The 19,634-nt window shown below is 35.7% G+C and overlaps 1 protein-coding gene across 1 annotated transcript in view; it reads right to left on the bottom strand.

The window, feature by feature from the left end:
- The window catches only part of LOC149774453 (allantoinase, mitochondrial-like), a 38,184-nt gene extending 19,818 nt beyond the window's left edge, over positions 1 to 18,366 (bottom strand). The window contains exons 1-4 of the mRNA XM_089945141.1: positions 18,165 to 18,366; positions 6,070 to 6,221; positions 3,672 to 3,786; positions 449 to 595 (exon numbers count right to left, since the gene is read on the bottom strand). Coding sequence (XP_089801267.1) covers positions 449 to 595; positions 3,672 to 3,786; positions 6,070 to 6,221; positions 18,165 to 18,305 — 555 coding nt within the window. The 5' untranslated portion in view covers positions 18,306 to 18,366. The remainder of the gene's footprint in view (positions 1 to 448; positions 596 to 3,671; positions 3,787 to 6,069; positions 6,222 to 18,164) is intronic.
- Positions 18,367 to 19,634: the final 1,268 nt, after the last annotated feature.

Raw genomic sequence — 19,634 nt, 5'->3', positions numbered from 1 at the left:
TCAGAACACTGTTTTCGTGAAATATAAGTGAATTTGCCAAGTCATTTACTTTTGATTTAATCAGCTGTTAAGTTCCAATTTTAATGGCTGCATCCTTTTACAATAATAATATTGTTTAGCGTCTCTCATATATTTATATTGTTCAGCCGAGATATAAGTTGCAGATATACACTGGCGACTTGAAATAAAACGAGTATTTGTCACATTAACCTGTTGTTTAACAATCTCATGGCGGCCGAGATAAAATAAAAATGTTTTTCTATTATTGTGTGCCCACCACATACTCTGACTGAATTAAATATGTCTGACCAGGTATATAATTGTGAATGTACTTATGTGCTTACATAAGTTCCAGGTGTATGTATTTTGTTTGAGTGTGTTAGGTGCATGTATTTTGTTTGAGTGTGTTGGGGATAGGAGACGTGAATATGACTGCGTGCATCCTTACCAGGACAACAGCCGGAATTCCCTGCAGTACCTGGAATGCCGACTCCAAATCCTTTCTGCTAACGGCAGGGAAATCGTCCACACCGCTGTGGATCAGGAAACACTTAAAGCCCATGACACCCGCGCTCAGCATCGGTAACAGCTCGTCCTGGATATTAAACATTGGAGAATAAAACGGTCTGTTGAAGCATTAATTTGGTTGTTAATTAATATCTCACTATTATTTAATCATGTTGTCAACTCCATGAAACTTTTATAACAACAGCTTGTTGTTTCTGATTCTTTTGCATGATACTGTTCAATCTTTTGTGATCCAATCGATTCTGTAAACAAAACAAACATGTAAACGGAAATCGAAGAAAGATAGGAGATCAAAACAAACGAATGCTGAGTCTGACTAAGACTCTGAATAGTTCAGAGATTAGCAACTATGTACTACCATTTGGATTGAGCTAAGATGCGGCTTCCTTTGCCCAAACATGCAATGAACAATTCCATGCGGTCCCTCGCCGTGCAACTATCGAATGCAGTTGTTTTTTAAGAGAGATCACGATTAATAATGACCACGACTGGTCACAACAAGTGACACATGTCTTTTGAAAGAAATAAAAGAAACAACAAAATAAACAGAAGGGTCTCCGGATCCACATGACGTTCCAGCTAAACCACCATTACATATAATAATATTCTCTGCTTCATAAAGCGATTTTGATTGAAAATGAGCAGGAAAGAAAACTAGTCGACCCAGTGTAAGACACACACACGCACGTGCACACACACAGACGCAGACAACCACTCATCCTTACCGGCTAAAAATTGGCTGGGACGAGAGCGAGGCAAACTTGACGACTTACTCGTCCTTGCAGTATCTATGTGTGTATTTTGTGCCCTTAATAGGTGCCGCAGTTCAACATTGCTTGACATAAGGGAGCATACTTCGTTTTCTACAAAATTACCCAACACAAGCTTGATACTAAATGGTCCAGATAATTAAACTTATGTTCGGAGTGAAGGCAGAATATTAAACAAAAACAAACCCAAAACAAAGAAACCTTCTAAAACACTGCTCCTTTTCTAAATACGAGAAGAGATATGGGCTGTATATTCAACTGCGAGCTTCAGAACAAACCATTGATTCTGTAATGGTATTTGCGCCAAGTCTTAACTTTTCTGTAGCCATAATTGTAATAAAGAGGAACCAGAGAACTATAACATATTTTTACAAGTTAGACTTATATAGTGACTCTATGGTCTCGCACTAAGTAAAAGAAAGAAGCAAAGTCAACAAGTTTTGTAAAACTTAACCAGTAATTTACTTACGAATATTACAAAATGAAAATTTAAGAGGAACGTACAGTATTATGAATTAAATCCAAAATGATTCCAAAAGTTCTAATGATTCAATTCTCAAAGATAAATGTAAGAAGTAGTTATAGTATTATTAAATAAAATCCAAAGTAATCCTAACACTTTCTACACTTGTTATCTATATTACTAGTATTGATCGCATACACCTATTTATAGATCCTATGCAATCTACACCCTTAATATCTTAAAATAGAATGTATACCCGTGTACAAACAATTAGCTGTCTACTATCTTGATTATAAATGATCATGATAATTTACAAGTTATAAACAATAATTACACATAATATTTATACAGTCATGTACTAAAAGTTACAACAAATTACCGATATACATAACACTTATGATTGGCCAAAATATAATGAATGTCAACATTTTTCTTTTTCGTCTTTTCAGTTATTACTACTCTCAACACCGGTCACCAACATTTTCAAACACGTGCAGCTAAATTAATATATTGTCACACAAATCGAACATACTTGTAAATATTTCTACAAGTATCTAATTACTTTCCTCAGGAAATATTTTATTCATTTTCATTCGAAAGCAGTCTTTCAAGTGTCTGCGCCGATTACCACCAATTTTCACTCAAGGAATGTCATTGGAGTCAATTTCTAAAGAACGTAATGTCAAAAAGACATCACAATTGGTCATAGTTTAACTACAGTCATAACGTAATAACCTTCCAAGTAACCCTCAAGTCGTTCTGACCGATCAGTAATCCTTCCTTTCTGATAGGCGCTCTTGAATAGTTGTGTAACTATAGATCAATGAGGGCTTGACAATACCTGTGACCTAGGGTGATCGTAACAGGTTTACGTGGTAAAACTAGCACCGTTTAGACATGAAGGTGTGGATTAACCAAACGTTTAATAAAACTCTAGCCTTAGGTCTTTATATTGTGTAGGCCAATCATTAGGCCCTCCATTAAAACATGAAATACAAAACCAAACTTAGGTATTTCCTTCAGTCTCCTCATAACCTTAATCTGGACCTTCAACTCATGCAACTGATGACGGTATGTGATGGCTTGTGTAACAAACTAACATCTCAACATTAAAATGACATCTGCATTACTGAAAAGTGTAACTGTAAATGCAAGAACAAGTAAGAAATCGCGGGCCATTCGTGAAAATGTAATTTCGCGAGTTATGAACATAGTTTTTATTATTTTATATTTGTCTCAGAAACAATGCATTCAAAGTTGATACGGACGAGAATTTAATGCAAGAAATGTTCTCCTGACCTATCTCTCTCTCTCTCTCATATATATATATATATATATATATATATATATATATATATATATATATATATATATATATATATATATATATATATATATATATATATATGACAGACAGACAGACAGAGACAGACAGAGAGAGGTTGCAACATCAAGTGTAGGACAGTAGATTAACATATGAAATTTAACATTCACCGGTCAGTCCCAAATACAAACACATTCCAAGCATCTTTTCCAACAATCAGTGTAACGCATACGGTCATACTGCAATCATGTTTTAGGCATGTGATTCAATTCCAAAATTACTGCAACATTCGCATTACCCTAAAATGATGGGTTTCCCGTGCACGGAAAGACTTGATATGTTTTAATTACAGTACAACGTGTCAGAAATATTACCTTACTGTCTGTGACTAATTACTAATTAGATGCCTTCAATCAAATTATACTGCAAGTAACACAATACAATTGTGCTATGCAGAGAGAGACAGACAGACAGACAGAATAATGAAATGTGATGATTTTTTTCCCAAGGACGTATATCTTTCCTTTATGTAAAAGAATCGAATTGCATAGATGGTATAAGGTTTTGGTATAAGGTTTTGCAGTACTTGATTTCCGGGTACGATTCCTCCCCAGAAGCCGACATCCACGTAGCATTTGTCACTGGCGCTGGAGACCTTTTTTTCTAAGGCAACAAGAGTTGTCGTTGATGGAATCGAATTCCTGTATGAAAAAATAAGTTTTAAGAGCACAGTATGGTCATATACTACTAAGAATGACAGTATAGTCTTATACTACTGATAACGATTACAAAGTCTTGCAGTGCTGACAATGACAGTATAGTCTTATACTACAATGACAGTATAGTTTTATACTACTGAAAATGACAGGATAGTCTTATACTACTGACAATGACAGTATAGTATTGTACTACTGACAATGACAGTATTGTATTGTACTACTGACAATGACAGTATTGTATTGTACTACTGACAACGACAGTATAGTCTTATACTACTAACGAATACAGTGTGCTGGAATATTTTCTTCAGACGTTGTAGAGTTTAAAATAAAATTCGGAGACACGAAGAGAGAAAACAGCACACCAATAAGGAGAAGAGGCCTGACGTAGCGGTTTTAGCGATTGTAAATTACTGAATTCCATGTTCGTTGTTCGCTTTTACATGTTTACATTCAACAGAGAATATCCTAATACTCTTTTTATATAATACCTAAAATATCATTGTTTTATATTTTTGTTTATGTTTGTATAACAAATTGAAATCGTGTTTTTTTTTTTAAATTGACTAAGTGTATAAACAAGTATTTCAGTTTTACAAGGTTGTGTGTGTGATTTGGATTTTTAACGTAGCTTAACCTATTAATAGTCTTATAGCTATGATATCTGCAGTGTAGCAGTTTATAGTGCTGTCTTGTGCTGCGGCATCATGTCGCAGAGATGTAGCATCATGTCCCACCCAGTCACATTATCCTGACACCAGGTCGACCAGTCCTCACACTAACCTCTTAATGTTATGTATACTTGATTTATTTATATCTGATTTAGTAAATATTTATTTAAATTCAATTGTTTGTTTATCAGTTTTAAACAGGTTTTGTTTCAATTACATGCTATTGTAAAGTACATTTATTCACTAGAGACGATACTTTTTCCAGAAAAATGTTTGACCTTGACTGTTCGTTTTAGTAAACACCAGGTGTTGACCTAGATCCTGACCTTGATTCAAAATTAGTAGCAACCACGTAAATAAGTTCTATTCTATTTTTATTTTAGAATTATTGGTTGTTGTCGAGGTCATGATGGGACTACTGATTTAAAATGTAAACAAGAGTTTTTAAATTTTATTTTTTAGGGTAAAATGATTGGTTTTCGTCAGGCCACACTGGGTGTACATGATCTTTAACAAGTAAATAATCTCGCCGACGTTCTGGAACATGATCACGTGATCCCTTTTCGCGTTTTAGAATATGATATAACCTTTATTTTGGAGAGATATTCTCATTAGTTGGGCTCTTACACTGGAAGGTGTATGTTGTGCTGTTTGGAGTTATTTCCAATTACTTGGATTCAAAAGGATTAATTCTTTCTTCCTGGAAAATACATGTGATCATTTGAAATTGTTGAACAAGGACAGCTTTTATATAAAAAAAATTATTCAGATTTCCAAAACCGGAGTGATATTTCTTGTTTCTACAAGGAAACTTCATCACTACAGATTACAGCAAACGTCGTCGTGTTCCATCTTGGTCTTGACTCGAACTTGAAATCAGTAGAACATTTTGTTATTAGTACTTCTAAAATTTTATTCGTCGATTATTATTGGATAATTTTTAGATTTGAATCTATAAAACCGTAAGTTCATATTTTTTCATTTTTACAGAATTTTTCCAGGGAATTAAATTATTATATTTTTCAAAGCTTGTTGTTTTAACTCTATCTTGTGTTACTGTTTATTCGAGCCTATATATATATATATATATATATATATATATATATATATATATATATATATATATATATATATATATATATATATATATACATATGCATATACATACTCAAAAGACGTAGGCATGTGAGAAAGTTTGCCAGTAGCTTCTCGTGGGTCGGTGGTTCTTTCCGGGGTTTTCCGGGTTCTTCCTCCACCATTAATACTGGCCGCCATGTATAGCCTATCGTGTGCTGAAAAATGGCGTTAAACCCCACAACAACAACAACATCAAAAGACGTATATATCCTCTGTTATATTTACAGTAGAAGTGCCCCTTTTTTCGCACAAGTCCACAAATGAGAAAACAACAAAACAACAAAAATGTCACTGGACAGTCCACTCCCACGCCTCCAAAGACAAGGCAGAACGAGATGCAATTAACGGTAAAAAGTCACGTGGGGTCAGTTTTTTCTTTAAAAGTTAAAACTGGTGCTCAGTCAATATTTACTTGCCGATGGAAGAGACATATCATCAGATTATAGAAGATTCTTACAGTGGCATATCAATGATCGTAGTTATTCCTCCAGCTGCTGCAGCCTTGGTAGCTGTGACGTATCCTTCCCAATCGGATCTCCCTGGTTCATTCACGTGCACATGACTATCCACAACACCCGGCATTAACACGAGATTGCCAACGTCGATGACCTAGATAAATAATAAATTATTATGTATAGCTTTTGTTGGAAAAATTCATATTGAAAGGGAATATCGAAATGCACTAATGTTACCAACTGCACTATCAACAATAGCAACTGGGAAGCATTTAATCGAACTCCTGCATAGTCTTTTAATTTCTCGAAACGTTTGTGTTGTGTTTGGTATAGTTGTATTATGCTAAGATTTCATAATGTATTTTGCAATAAAACAATATTATAATGAGCATGTTGGACAAAGCCATCAGATTTTTATCAGTATAAAGAAAGATTTGTGTTTATTAGAGTTTAATATCAATATTGCTTGTAAAGCTTGACATTGCATTTCAAACATTAAATACACTTTCTATTCAATAAATATAATTATCACACGATAATTGTGTTATTTGTGTTAATATACCCATATCATAATTGTATTTATCACATAGTCGGTACACTTTTCATGTATTGTGTGCAGTTTAATATTTTTTATATGACAGCATGTTAACTTATCACTTTATGTGATTCTGATTGGTCCAAATAAGCCCATGACATTATTGTGCAGTATTCTCTTTATTGGTTGGCAGCGATCGTGGGAATTTTCCCTATCCCGTCTTCTTGAACTTTTTAACTGTTACTCTCAGCATTTTGGCGGCCAATTTTCGAATCGATTGTTCAAAGGGAGTTGGGGAGAAAAAGATCACGTCTGTCTGAATTTAGACAATTTACTCCACACGTGCTCGTTACACTCGTATAGCCGTATTGCACAAGTGAAAGCTAGCGTCGGGGGAGAGGTGGGCGGTATACCTGTAACATAGAATCCATCCTATATGCAAGCGTGGTTTCAATGTTAACTTATTGAAGAAAATAAACTCTTCACTGTTTACAAAAGAATGTGGACATTTGCCGGTCTCCCAGGAGATGGAAACAAATCCAACCATATCGTTTCTACGTGGAAATATAGTTCAAATGATCTAACATTTTTTATTATATGATGCAATTCCAACTCTACATAAACTTTGCCTATGTTTACTGTAGTATTCTGTTCCAAAGCAAATAATGCAAATATCCGGTCGCAAATACATTACAGAAAGTCTGGAATTACTGCATGCATTCTTTATAATCCCTTCACATGAATATCCAACAACAGGAACGCTTAGTAATTCTACTGACTTTCTTAAGGTGCAAACATTTATCGTGTAATTTACCAGGAATCGAACTATTCGACATCACACGGAATTTCCATTTAATATTATGTTTTGAAATATGTTGTCTGTGTTAAATGTCCTATTTATTCGGAAGGACATTTGGTCTTTGAATTAAAATTTGTAAAAATGTTACAGGTTAAAGAAACTCGACTATCTTCTGGGCCTATCACATCAAAAAGGAGTAGAAAAGACAACAACTCGTGTGATTCCGTCGTTCACATCATTAAACCCTTTTTTCCCAAATGCGATGGGTCAATAACTTCATATATCTTAATGGGAGTTGATAATAGCAGTCAATGACAGAAATCTTTTAATGTTATTTATTGAAAAGGAGAAAATATCGTTTTGGAATTTAAGTGTAGTATTAAGTATATTACTAGTGGATTGGCCGAGTGGTCTTAAGCGCTCTCCGTTGCGGATCACTGCCATCTCACCTCTGTCTACGTGGGTTCGAGTCTCCGATTCGGCCAATGTGGGTATGTGAGAAAGCTTGCCGGTAGCTACTTGTAGGTAGGTGGTTCTTTCAGGGGTTTTCCCGGGTTCTTCCTACACCATTAATACTGGCCGCCATGTATAGCCTATCGTGTGCTGAAAAATGGCGTTAAACCCTACAACAACAACAACAGCAACAACAACTAGTGGATTGTATATTTCTAGTGTTCGGGGCCCTGAGTGGCCTAGTGGTCTAAAGCGCTCTCCGTTACGGATCACTACCATCTCACTTCTGTATGCTCCGGTTTGAGTCTCGGATTCAGCCAGTGTGGGTATGTTTGAAAGCTTGCCAGTAGCTTCTCGTGGGTCGGTGGTTCTTTCCGGAGGTTTCCCCTATTTCTTCCTCCACCATTAATACTGGCCACCATGTATAGCCTATCCTGTGCTGAAAAACGGCGTTAAACCCCACAAAACAACAACATTTCTGGTGTTCTGTATATTGCTAGCGTTTTATATATTATTAGTAACGTCTATACCATGTAAACTACAAGGACTGGAATATAAAATCGCATGTGCATCTTCAACCTCGTAACCCTCTCCATCGCCGCGTGATATTAATGCTTGATAATATGGTTTTGGGTAGCTAAAGGGACGGAATCGATTAGAAAGGCATGGTGTTAGGGGGGCCCCCCGAGTGGCCGAGTGGTCTAACGCTCTCTCCGTTACGGATCACTGCCATCTCACCTCTGTCTGCGTGGGTTCAAGTCTCAGATTCGGCCAATGTGGGTATGTGAGAAAGCTTGCCAGTAGCTTCTCGTGGGTCGGTGGTTCTTTCCGGGGGTTTTCCGGGCTTCTTCCTCCACCATTAATACTGGCAGCCATGTATAGCCTATCGTGTGCTGACAAATGGTGTTAAACACTGCAACAACAACAACAACAACATGGTGTTAGGTTGCATGTTCTGATTTGAGCCACCCCATAATTACATCATCAACGTCACTATTTTACAAACCAAACAGAAGTCGATATTAGTGCATTTTAAAAGATGATTTTATCTTACGCATTCTTTCAGTTTGAATGAATTCGAGAATTTTACAACTTAAGTGCACTTATTTTACATCTCATCCCATCCTAATTTAAACTAGATCGGATAATACCTAAGTTGAGATTTTTACATAACTATGGTCAAGTTCCCAGTAAACGGAATGTGTTCACATAAGGAAACAAGGATTTAATATGTATTTTAATCTTCTGGGTACATAGTTGTTGGATTTTCCTTTTTCTTTATTTCGGACATTATCACATTGTACATTGTCATTAGAAAAAACGATAACCGCTGTGCGAAATTCAAAATAGTAACCTAGATTTTCAATTTTTTTGCATACATTAAGGAGAATAAAAAATGACCGATTAAATATATTAATACTCTGTGTGTGTGTGTGTGTGTGTGTGTGTGTGTTTAGGTTTGATATTTGTAACGTAGCTTTAAAAAAAAAACATCAGTCATATCGCTACGATATATGCAGTGTGGCAGTTTATAGCGATCTCTAGCACTAGAGTATGATATCCAAACCAGTCACATTATCCCGATACCAGACCGACCAGTCTTAACACTAACCTCTTAACGCTGAGCGTCTAGCGAGGCAGCTGTTTGTACTATTTTTATATATTTGGTATAACTCGACCAAGGTTCAAATCGGCCACCTCCCACATCGAAGGCGGACGTTCTAACCAGTAGGCCACCTGAGCGGTCCGGTAGATAAGTAGAAACGGTAGTAATACTGTAGATAAGAAGAAACTGGCACACCAGTTTTAATCTTTGATGAGTAAATAACTTCAAATACTGGTTTAAACTCAAATTAATATGACTAATGTTTTATTAAAGTTAATACTGTTCCATCTTTGTTGGATCGGTATCGATAACGTAAGTACTATAAAAACAACCAAAGTACCAAAGTGCACATCAAACAGTACATTGGTTTGCATAAATTATCGAAAATTTATATCTATAGATGAGTATATTCGCGTCATTTCCATCAGGTTCTTCTGTTATCTGTGATATTTTTCTACTAAACACAGGAATTGTCTATATACAGTGCCGGATTAAACCATGTGGAGGCCCTTAGGCCCTTAGGCAGTCGAAATCTTTAGGCCCCCTCGCATATTATCTTCTAATAAGTTTTATCAATATTATTTTGATCCGTTGTCGAGGGTCCCTATGCCGGTTTCTACTCTGCCTATTTGGTAATCCGGCACTGTCTATATATGTTGGCGTGACCTGGATTAGATAAGGTCATTAACATTTTCTACTACTAAATCGGGCTTTGGTTTATCTTTGAATTTGAAGGACGAAGACAAACAAAAGTGAATAGGACGATGCGAATAAAACGTCCATTTCATTGCATTTGTACATCGTTTCAATATTTCTCTTTGTCCCTTACCTTACATTGTAGGTACTTCAAGCTGGTAATAGTGGTCTAAAACAGAAAATTTATTCCAGAAAATGTTACTCTAGTACCAAATACCAATAATTTGCCATGACTACTAATGAAAATGTTCGTTATGATATCTTATTACCAGGTGAGTGTACCTTCTTCCACTATTCTTCATTCGATCCATTTGTTTTATGATCCAAACTGCCCAGACAACATTACATGTTCATCAAATATGAAATTTGTGATGTAATGCTACCTGGAGTGTAAAGTCTATTAAATAAGCATAGACAATTTGAGCGAAAAGGACGCTGAACTTAAAAAGGCATTTGTCCAAGGAGAGGCAGGTTTTTAAAACCCGATATTTTACATTTAGAACACAAAATACTTTAGTGTATTTTGTTTCCTACTTTTAAAATATGTCAAAAGGGGATATTGCAGATTTAATTTGAGCCCAAATAAAGCATGAAATAAGTCATTTTGTTCAAGTTTCTGTTCTATTGTGGTGGGGGGAGTCTGGACATTTTAGAGGATTTTTGTCATAGGTCCCAAATGAGCATCTCGTATCTCCACAACCTTTGTTCTGAAAATTCAGGTAGAAAACATTTTAATTTTAAAGGTGAACTACACAGGTACTCGGTCGTGGTAAACAGGAACGTTACGTTTTAAACGATTTAAAAAATCATTTGGAAATGTATGCTGTATTTAATATATGAATATTCTGCCAAACAAAAGAGTTCTTTTGTCTGCACATTAGCGTTCTTCACTGCTGTATTTAAATCGACCTACATGAAAGTTCGCGGTACCTGTAATTATGAATGGATATACATTTTACAGTATTTCTACATCTGCGTTGTATATTTTATTTTCTTGTCTTTAACATTATATTTTTGGATAGAGTTTTGCTTCCAAAATTGTGCAATCCAATTGTACATTTTTAAAACGTATTAAACGCGTGTGCACTCCAACTGCATATTTTTTTAAAACGTATTAAACGTTACTCAGATTTGACACGTGGTGTTAGACTTGTTGACAGTTGCTGTTGGACATTTGATAATCCTTGCTAAACCATTGACAGCTATTGTTAGACTTTTTACAGTTGTTGTTAGACATTTGATACTCCTTGCTGTATCAGATTCACGTCCATACCATACGCTGTCAGAATATCTAAGAACAAAAAACAGTTCCGGTGGCCTAAGTGTTTAGAACTGCTGCCTCGGATGCGGAGGTCGCGGGATCGAGCCCGACCGAGTCATATTCATACCTTAGACTTATAAAAATGGTACTAGTGGCTGAGATGCTTGGCGCTTAAGAGGTTAGTGTTAGGACTGGTAGGACTGGTATATACAACATAACCAGAATAGACAATATAGTCAATGTAGACGATATAGTCAACATAGACAATATAGTCAATGTAGGCAACATTGAAAATATAGTCACACCTGATTACAGTAAGTAAAGATAAGTGTGATAATGTAAATTAAAACGTCTAGATACAAAAATATTGGACTATATCTTACTAAAATAAACTATACATTGTACGTTATTTCAGGCTAGTCCAGTAACTCTACCATACTATGCATACACGATGCAATACACTGAATAAATTTTCTTAAGTGAACTAGGTCTAGTAGGAGTGCTCCACTTGAAAGTCAAATGGTCAAGTCATTATATTGTACCTCTATTCATTGTTAATCCAGCAGTATATAATTTAGGGACGAATACAGATGAATACATGAAGGGCCCTGTCCAAATTCCCAATTCATTTGGCACTCGGTCAGAAGCATGCCAAGGTTAAGAGAACCATTATTAGCATCACCTTTACAAAATTAAAGCCTGCCGTCGAATAAAAAACTCATTATTAACAAAACCTGTGCAAAGTGAAAACATGCCAAAGATTACGAGAATCATTATTAACATCAAGTGAGTAAAATCAAAACGTCTGTCCAGTATTTACAAATATATAACTGACTGACTTGCTTCTGACCGCTCAAGTTAGAGCATCCACCTCGCATGCGACTCTGCTCGCGGATTCGAACCACGGCCGAGTAATACCAAAGACTAATAAAATGGTACTGGCAGTTGCCTGGCTTGGCGCTCAACATTAAGAAGATAGTGTTATCACTGCTCGGTTTAGTGTCATGTCACTGGTTGGGACATCATGCTACATGTCTGCGGCATGATGCCCAAGTGCTAGACAGCGCCATAAACTGCCACACTGCCGACATCGTAGCGCTATGACTGAAATATTGTTAAAGCTACGTTAAAAAATCCATATCACACACACACACACACACACACTGTGTATCTATATAGTAAACAGGCTTATATGAATCGTATGCTACTTATTGAAATGTAGTAATTGGTTCAAACTTGCATCTCTGAAAAGTATTGCATATGGAATTGGAACAACAGCTCATCACTGAAAAGGAGGACATATGGAATTGGAACAACTCATCACTGAAAAGGAGGACATATGGAAATGGAATAACATCTCATAACTGAAAAGGAGGACATATGGAACTAGAACAACAGCTCATTACTAAAAAGGAGGACATATGGAATTGGAACAACAACTCATCACTGATAAGAAGGACTTATGGAACTGGAATAACGGCTCATCGCTGACAAGGATGACGCGTGGACTTGGAATAACAGCAAACCTACAAATAGCATAATAGATGGACTCGGAATAACAGCAAAACCCCGACAGGATGATACATGGGCTTAGAATAACAACAGATCTCCGACATGATGATAGATGGACTTGGAATAACAGCAAAATCTCTGGAAAAACTTGACAGATTGACTTCGAATCCTAGCAAATCTCCGACATGATGATATATTGACTTGGAATAACAGCAAACCTACAAAAACCATAACACATGGACTCGGAATAACAGCTAATCCCAGACAGGATGATACATTGACTTGGAATACTAACAAATCACCGACATGATGATATATGGACTTTGAATAACAGCAAATCTCCAAACTTAAAAACAGATGGACACTTGTAATAACAAGAATTCTACTATAATGAGTGTTTTGATATACTGAATAATATTCTATTCGGGTATACGTTAGCAAGTATTTATAATGTCGATAAGAAACTAGTGCTATTTTGATCTTGAGATTTGATTTGTCACCATGGACAAATGCATATTATTGTCAAACTTTATATGAATGCATCCGACAATTCCCGAAAACGCCTTAAAAGCAGAAATCCTTATCTAAATTATAAGCATAAGTATTATGGACAGATAAGCACTCCATACAGAACATTTTCTTTTTAAGTACGTACTACCTTACGACATTCGTCAAAACATGAAATCTCTAAAAACTGTACGGAGTGGCGAAATTTCGTAAGATTATACCACGGCACGCTACGACAGTCGAACCCTATGTATGATACTAGACATATCGAGTAACAAAACTTCCTAAGGTTATGCTATGGCACGCTACTACGTAGTCGACCTTATCTATAATACGTAGTCGACGACCCTTGAATAGTGAGGATGGGGCTAAGTATTCTGGTACCATGTCAAGAGGCTAATGAAAGAAAACTATATGCTATTTGAAATCAAGGAATAATAAATAAAAACATATCAAATAAAGTTTTATACAGTGCACCATAAACAGTATTGTAGAGGACAATATCTTATGTCTTGGTGTAGATCCATTTTAACTGATCTCTTATTTTAAAAGCAAAATACACAATTCTGAAACACGTGCAAATAAAACTAATTTTTAGACTTTTACATTTATCCACGCGAAGGATTTACTTATTACATTTTATCGACGTATATCGGTTTAATTTGGTATAAGAAGCACATATAGATACAAAATGGTACCTTTCTTTTTTTTACACATTTGACACCGATTTAGTGCGTTATCTAAGCGTAACCAAATCTCTGAGAAAATAACAGACATATAACTTTACTACCCCATTGCTTTTGCTGCTATCAGGCATTTATAAGATAAAAAACATATTAGAAAGGATATATATTTATTGGCGTATGTAATCCGGTACTTTACACATCTGAACATATAAGCTGTTATCAAAAGGTATAGCTCTCACTCACCGAAGTCCTCTTAATTACTCACAGTTTACGATGCGTTAAAATAACTTTAACCTTTAAAAAATATTTTGTTCAATTGCTTCTTGTGGTGGAGAACTTTCATACCTCTATGTTTCTGGGCCATAACACATGATTATTTTCACCATCGTACCATATATTTAAATATAACGGTATATGACTGATTTCAAGGCTTGAGATGCCAACGTATTTTCAGCTTTAGTTCAGATAAACGTCTGTATGTAAACATCCCCAGAGAGTTACAAAAGCAAACCGTTTCAATGGGTTTGTCCCTATAATACCAATGCTCATAAATTCTCAAAAAACCACCGTTTTGAAAGACACTTATTTTTGTTTTAGCTAGACAAATTTTCAATCCTGTTTCATTATCCGATTCATTTCTATCAATTTGTTGTTGTTGTAAAAGTACAGTGTCAGCACTATCAGTCAAATTGTCTGCATACAGTCAGGCAAAGATATCTAGTACATTCTCTGTGATGAAAATACCCCTATCACACTTAGCTCGTAAGACGTTTGAAACAAATCAGCAATAGAAAGAACAAAATAAGGCTCAGAACACGTCCTTGTCTTTTTCCACGTTGCAATTAAAATATCTTATTAGTCCATTTTGATGTTCGTACTCAGCTTTTCAAGACGATTTTATGTTCTTTAAAACCTGCCAGATAGTTTCGAGCAATACTTTTTTATGCAACATAAAACCACAGCTTGTGATGTACACAATCAAATACTTTCAAAAAGTCAAGAAATAAACAGTAAAACTTACAAGATTTAAATATATACTTCTGAACGATTCCATGCAAGCATACTTTTCTATTACAAGTACTGTAGAGTTTTCTCTACCCAGCCTGAGACATTTCTATTAAGTTACCACTCTACTCATCTATAACTCCTTGTACTGAAAAACTAGATGTAAATATTTTCCATAATGTATTGGATAGTTCGTCTATTACTGCTTGGACTGTTCTTACTATTTTGTAATGTATCATATATAATAACCATATAGATCTGTCCTTACGAAATTTCACAGTCTCAGAAAAGCACATTAACAAATGAAACATTGCATGGTAAAAGGCCCACTGGTAACAAACGACCTGAATCGTGTCGAGACGTGGAATTTTATCTTTCAATGAGCGAAGGTTATCAATTTTATCTTGTTCTGTAAATTGACATTCTTACTTCTAGCATTACTTTCATCGCCATCAACATGTTTGTCTCTATTAAACAATAATATGGAAGAGAATAGTCTAACCAGAACATTTGGAACCATTTTTTTTAGTGTACAAGTTTGTCTCTAATTAACGTTTCATATTATGAGTTTTTAATTGACGCTATCTTCTAAAAGAGTTTTTTGTGAACGTATGCGTATCGATTAATATATTAGCTTGTAAATCTAAAGGTTCTTACAAGCTGATATTTCTTTTGATTCCAGCCTTGGTTTTGGGGTCATTCAATAGAACCAATAATTGTCAGTCATCATCGTCCTCATTGTCGTTGCTAAATACAATATGACTGACATATTCATTACATACACAATCCCTTATATTCTTATCTAATTTACTGCATTTATGTAATTTATCAATAATCAATCGCTTTCATACACGACATGTACGTTCAAAGAAAGCATCACAAGGTCTAACGTCGAGAAAATCTTGTATGCGAGCATTGAAAACTCCCGAAAGAATAACTGTCATATATACACATTCTGTTGTTTCTAATTTCTCATTAAAAAAAATGTTTCCAATTTTTCTAGGATCAAAATAAAGTGGTGATCTCTCCCGTTAAATATGTAATAACAAATACAACAACTATATCTTAGATATCAAATGGATCAGTTAGGAGAAATATTCAATACAGCACAATCTTGCCCATTACGGCATATTTTTGACATACTTCTTTCTTCTGATAAACAGGGTTAAGTTAAACCCCCTGAGTTCCAGTCATGATTTGTTTCGTTCTTTCTACTCACAAACCTAAAAGATTCATATCCCTCAAAGAAAGTATTAATATCCTCGTACGACATACCCCAGGTTTCGAACTCATTTTACCCCCATTAAGTCGAAATGCTTATAATAAGAGGCAAGTTCTTTTTTTTCTCTTCAATCTTTACACATTCAACACAAGAGAGAAATGAATTTATTGCCCACACCATTGTCATTATTTACAATATAGCGGACACTACATCATATATTTTGGACATATGACTTTATAAGAGAACAGCAAAAACTACAAATTGTCATTATTTATAATTGACAGTAATAGAAAGTGTATAATATTGTTACAGTAATTACAAATAGATATCAATAGTCTTATTGTAATTACAAATAGGTATCAATATAATTATTATAATTACAAATAGGTATCAATATTATTGTAATTACAGATAGGTATCAATATAATGATTGTAATTTATTGAAACGTTTTGACTTTGTCATTTTCTGGTGAAGTTAAAGAAACTAAAAAAAGTGAACTTGCTTGGTTAAATGAGTGCCTAACTATTTGTCTGGATTTATAAATCATGTCATCTACGTACTCCTATAAATTAGAATTAATTACATTAATTTCTTCTGTGCTCATTTTAAGCCATACTGCCAAAATACACGGTACAATGACCACTAACGTCTTATCTGTTAGCTCTGTTAGCATCTGCTCTGGCGTGTTGATCCACAGTATGCCCTGTGATCCGTGGTAAGCTTCTCCGTGACGATATTCGCTCCGTACCAGCGGAACCAACCTCCTTTGCCCAGTCATAAACGTATATCTGCCTGGCGAGAATAAGTTTATTACGTTTCGTTGTCGCGAATATTTCTTCGTTTTCTTTCGTGATTAAACTCGGATAAAATTTTAGCTCGTCTGTTATACGTAGTGAGTGTAGTCCTTGTACGCATGGTATCCAAAGTGTCTACTGAATGATTTTCGTTCCGCTTGTACGATACGACATCTGTCTATAAACAAGGTGAATTTGGTTTAGATTGGTGAATAGTCCGTGCTTAGCTTGTCTTTGAATCTGGACGTCAGCTTATTTACCCTATCGAGTGGGGATAGTTTTGATTATTTTCACATACATCTCATTCTTCGTTACCATTTCGAGATAAACCATAAACCGTAAGATTATTTCTTAAAAATGTGCCTCCCATTCGTCCTTCATATTTTCTTCTGCTTTACCCGAACTCCAACTAAACGTTTTGCTTACGAAACTTTATATTCTCATCGCCTAAGATCACGAGAAAGATAGCCAGCTTTCTTACTCTGATCAGTGTAATTTTGGTTCATGGTTGTCAGTTCTGAATGAAAATACTTTTCAAACCCCGGTCAACATCCGTAGACGAAGCTGGTTGCTATATGGTTATGGGACTCTCCACCCTGATCAAGACTATAATGTTACCAGCCATGTCTGCCTCGTCATCTCCGTTCTATCGGTCCGAGGCCGTGGGTTTGCTTTACCGAACTCACCGATAATAACAAACCCATTGCAAGCCAAAGTTTTCAAATAACAGAAATATAATTTTGTCCTACCTTGAACCATTGTATCCTCACAGATGTGTAAATCCTACCCCGCAATAGTTCAATATTCCCTATTTTCGATATTTTTGAGAGCGAACTTGATCGTGTCACAATCTCCTCGTATGCAAGATGATGTCCCTATGAGAGACTTTAAAACTGAATTGAAAGTAAACAGCGTAGGGTGTAGACAACAGTTGATAATTTTTGAAGGGACTTCCATAAAACTGCATGCAATAACATCTGTAAACACACAAAAAAATACAGTAAAATAAATGTAACTTACCTGTGTATCAGAGTCTCCATCAAAACGTTCAAAATCTTCACCTCGAATTATGTCCAGGATTTTGCCATCCTGCACTACGATGCACGCAGGTTCAACATGACCGTCAACAAAGACACGTTTGCTACTGTAAGCACTCTTCATATTTGCCACGTCTAATATTGTCACTAAAGTGTAATACCTGATCTAGCTATATATACGTGGGCATGCATTAGTCACGGGCTTGATAGAATGCATGATCAGGCATTCATCCTTAATTATCAAACAGACGTTCTAATCAGCGTTATCTACAAACTAGTGACTTCGGGTTTCTTGCATGCATGCACTTTGGATCAAATTGTGACCTATGCATATATTAAATAAGGACTATTGAGTTGCCCTACACATCAATTTAAGTGCCAGCAAAGACAATTCGATTTCGCCTTCTGACTTGAATTAAAGTTACTAATGCAAATATATAATTAAGACTACTGCTACTACTATTAATAGATTAACTGCTACTGCTACTGTCGCTAGTGCTACTATTACACAAAATACAATAGATCTTAGGCGATATCGGATGAAATATCCCTATCTATCTATCTATCTATCTATCTATCTATCTATCTATCTATCTATCTATCTGTCTGTCTGTCTGTCTGTCTGTCTGTATGTATGTATGTCCATCCTACTTTCATTTCATACAACATTCCATCCATCCATGCATTGTATAGAGTTAATGATCATTACCCTAACCCGATTAGTTAGGCATAACGCTTTGAATTCGGAAGTGTAGAACTATGATATTTTGAATTTATTTTGCCTCTTATACGTACCAAGAGAAGGGTTAACGAACACAAAACGAAATAATTCCATGCTCATCATGGAAAATCCCCCCGTGTTGATTTTATTGCTTAACCTCCGACACTTCCCCACCCAGCCACGCACAAGTCTTGTAATCGGCAATCGTGACCTAAATTTGACATATAGTACGTGTCCTTTCACTTGATTGTATGTTTTAACGTTTGCATTTGCCAGGGTTAGTTACAATGTCTTCGCAATTATGTTCTACATGTTATTTTATTCCCTGCAAGTCCCATATGGGGAGAGGGCTAAAGTTATATCCTCTTTCCTAATCGTGTACTGTAAGTTGCCGGTGCTTTGTATTTCAATGTAAATATGTCATGGGTCATTGTGTTCGCTTTGTCATTACGCATACAGCATATATGTGTATATGAACTCGCAGGACGGGTATACTTTGCTCACTCATTTGATGGACGTAACATGGCACGCGCGAGTTGTGTGCATTGATTACGAACTCAATGAGCTCCCTGCATATCTTTCATTTGTAGTTCTCGCCATGTATAAGCATGAAAACGTGCTAGTGCCACGTCGAAATCAATCTTTCATCTCGTTGTCACGACGTAGCTTTCTCGTGATTACCAATTAGTATCTTGTAATTTCGAAGTATCACCTACCAGTCGGTCGTAATTG

Source organism: Sinohyriopsis cumingii, unplaced genomic scaffold (assembly GCF_028554795.1).
Source record: "Sinohyriopsis cumingii isolate HCF-2022 unplaced genomic scaffold, ASM2855479v2 utg000229l, whole genome shotgun sequence".
In the NCBI taxonomy this organism is placed as follows: domain Eukaryota; kingdom Metazoa; phylum Mollusca; class Bivalvia; order Unionida; family Unionidae; genus Sinohyriopsis; species Sinohyriopsis cumingii.
This window is presented reverse-complemented; position numbering and strand designations above follow the sequence as displayed.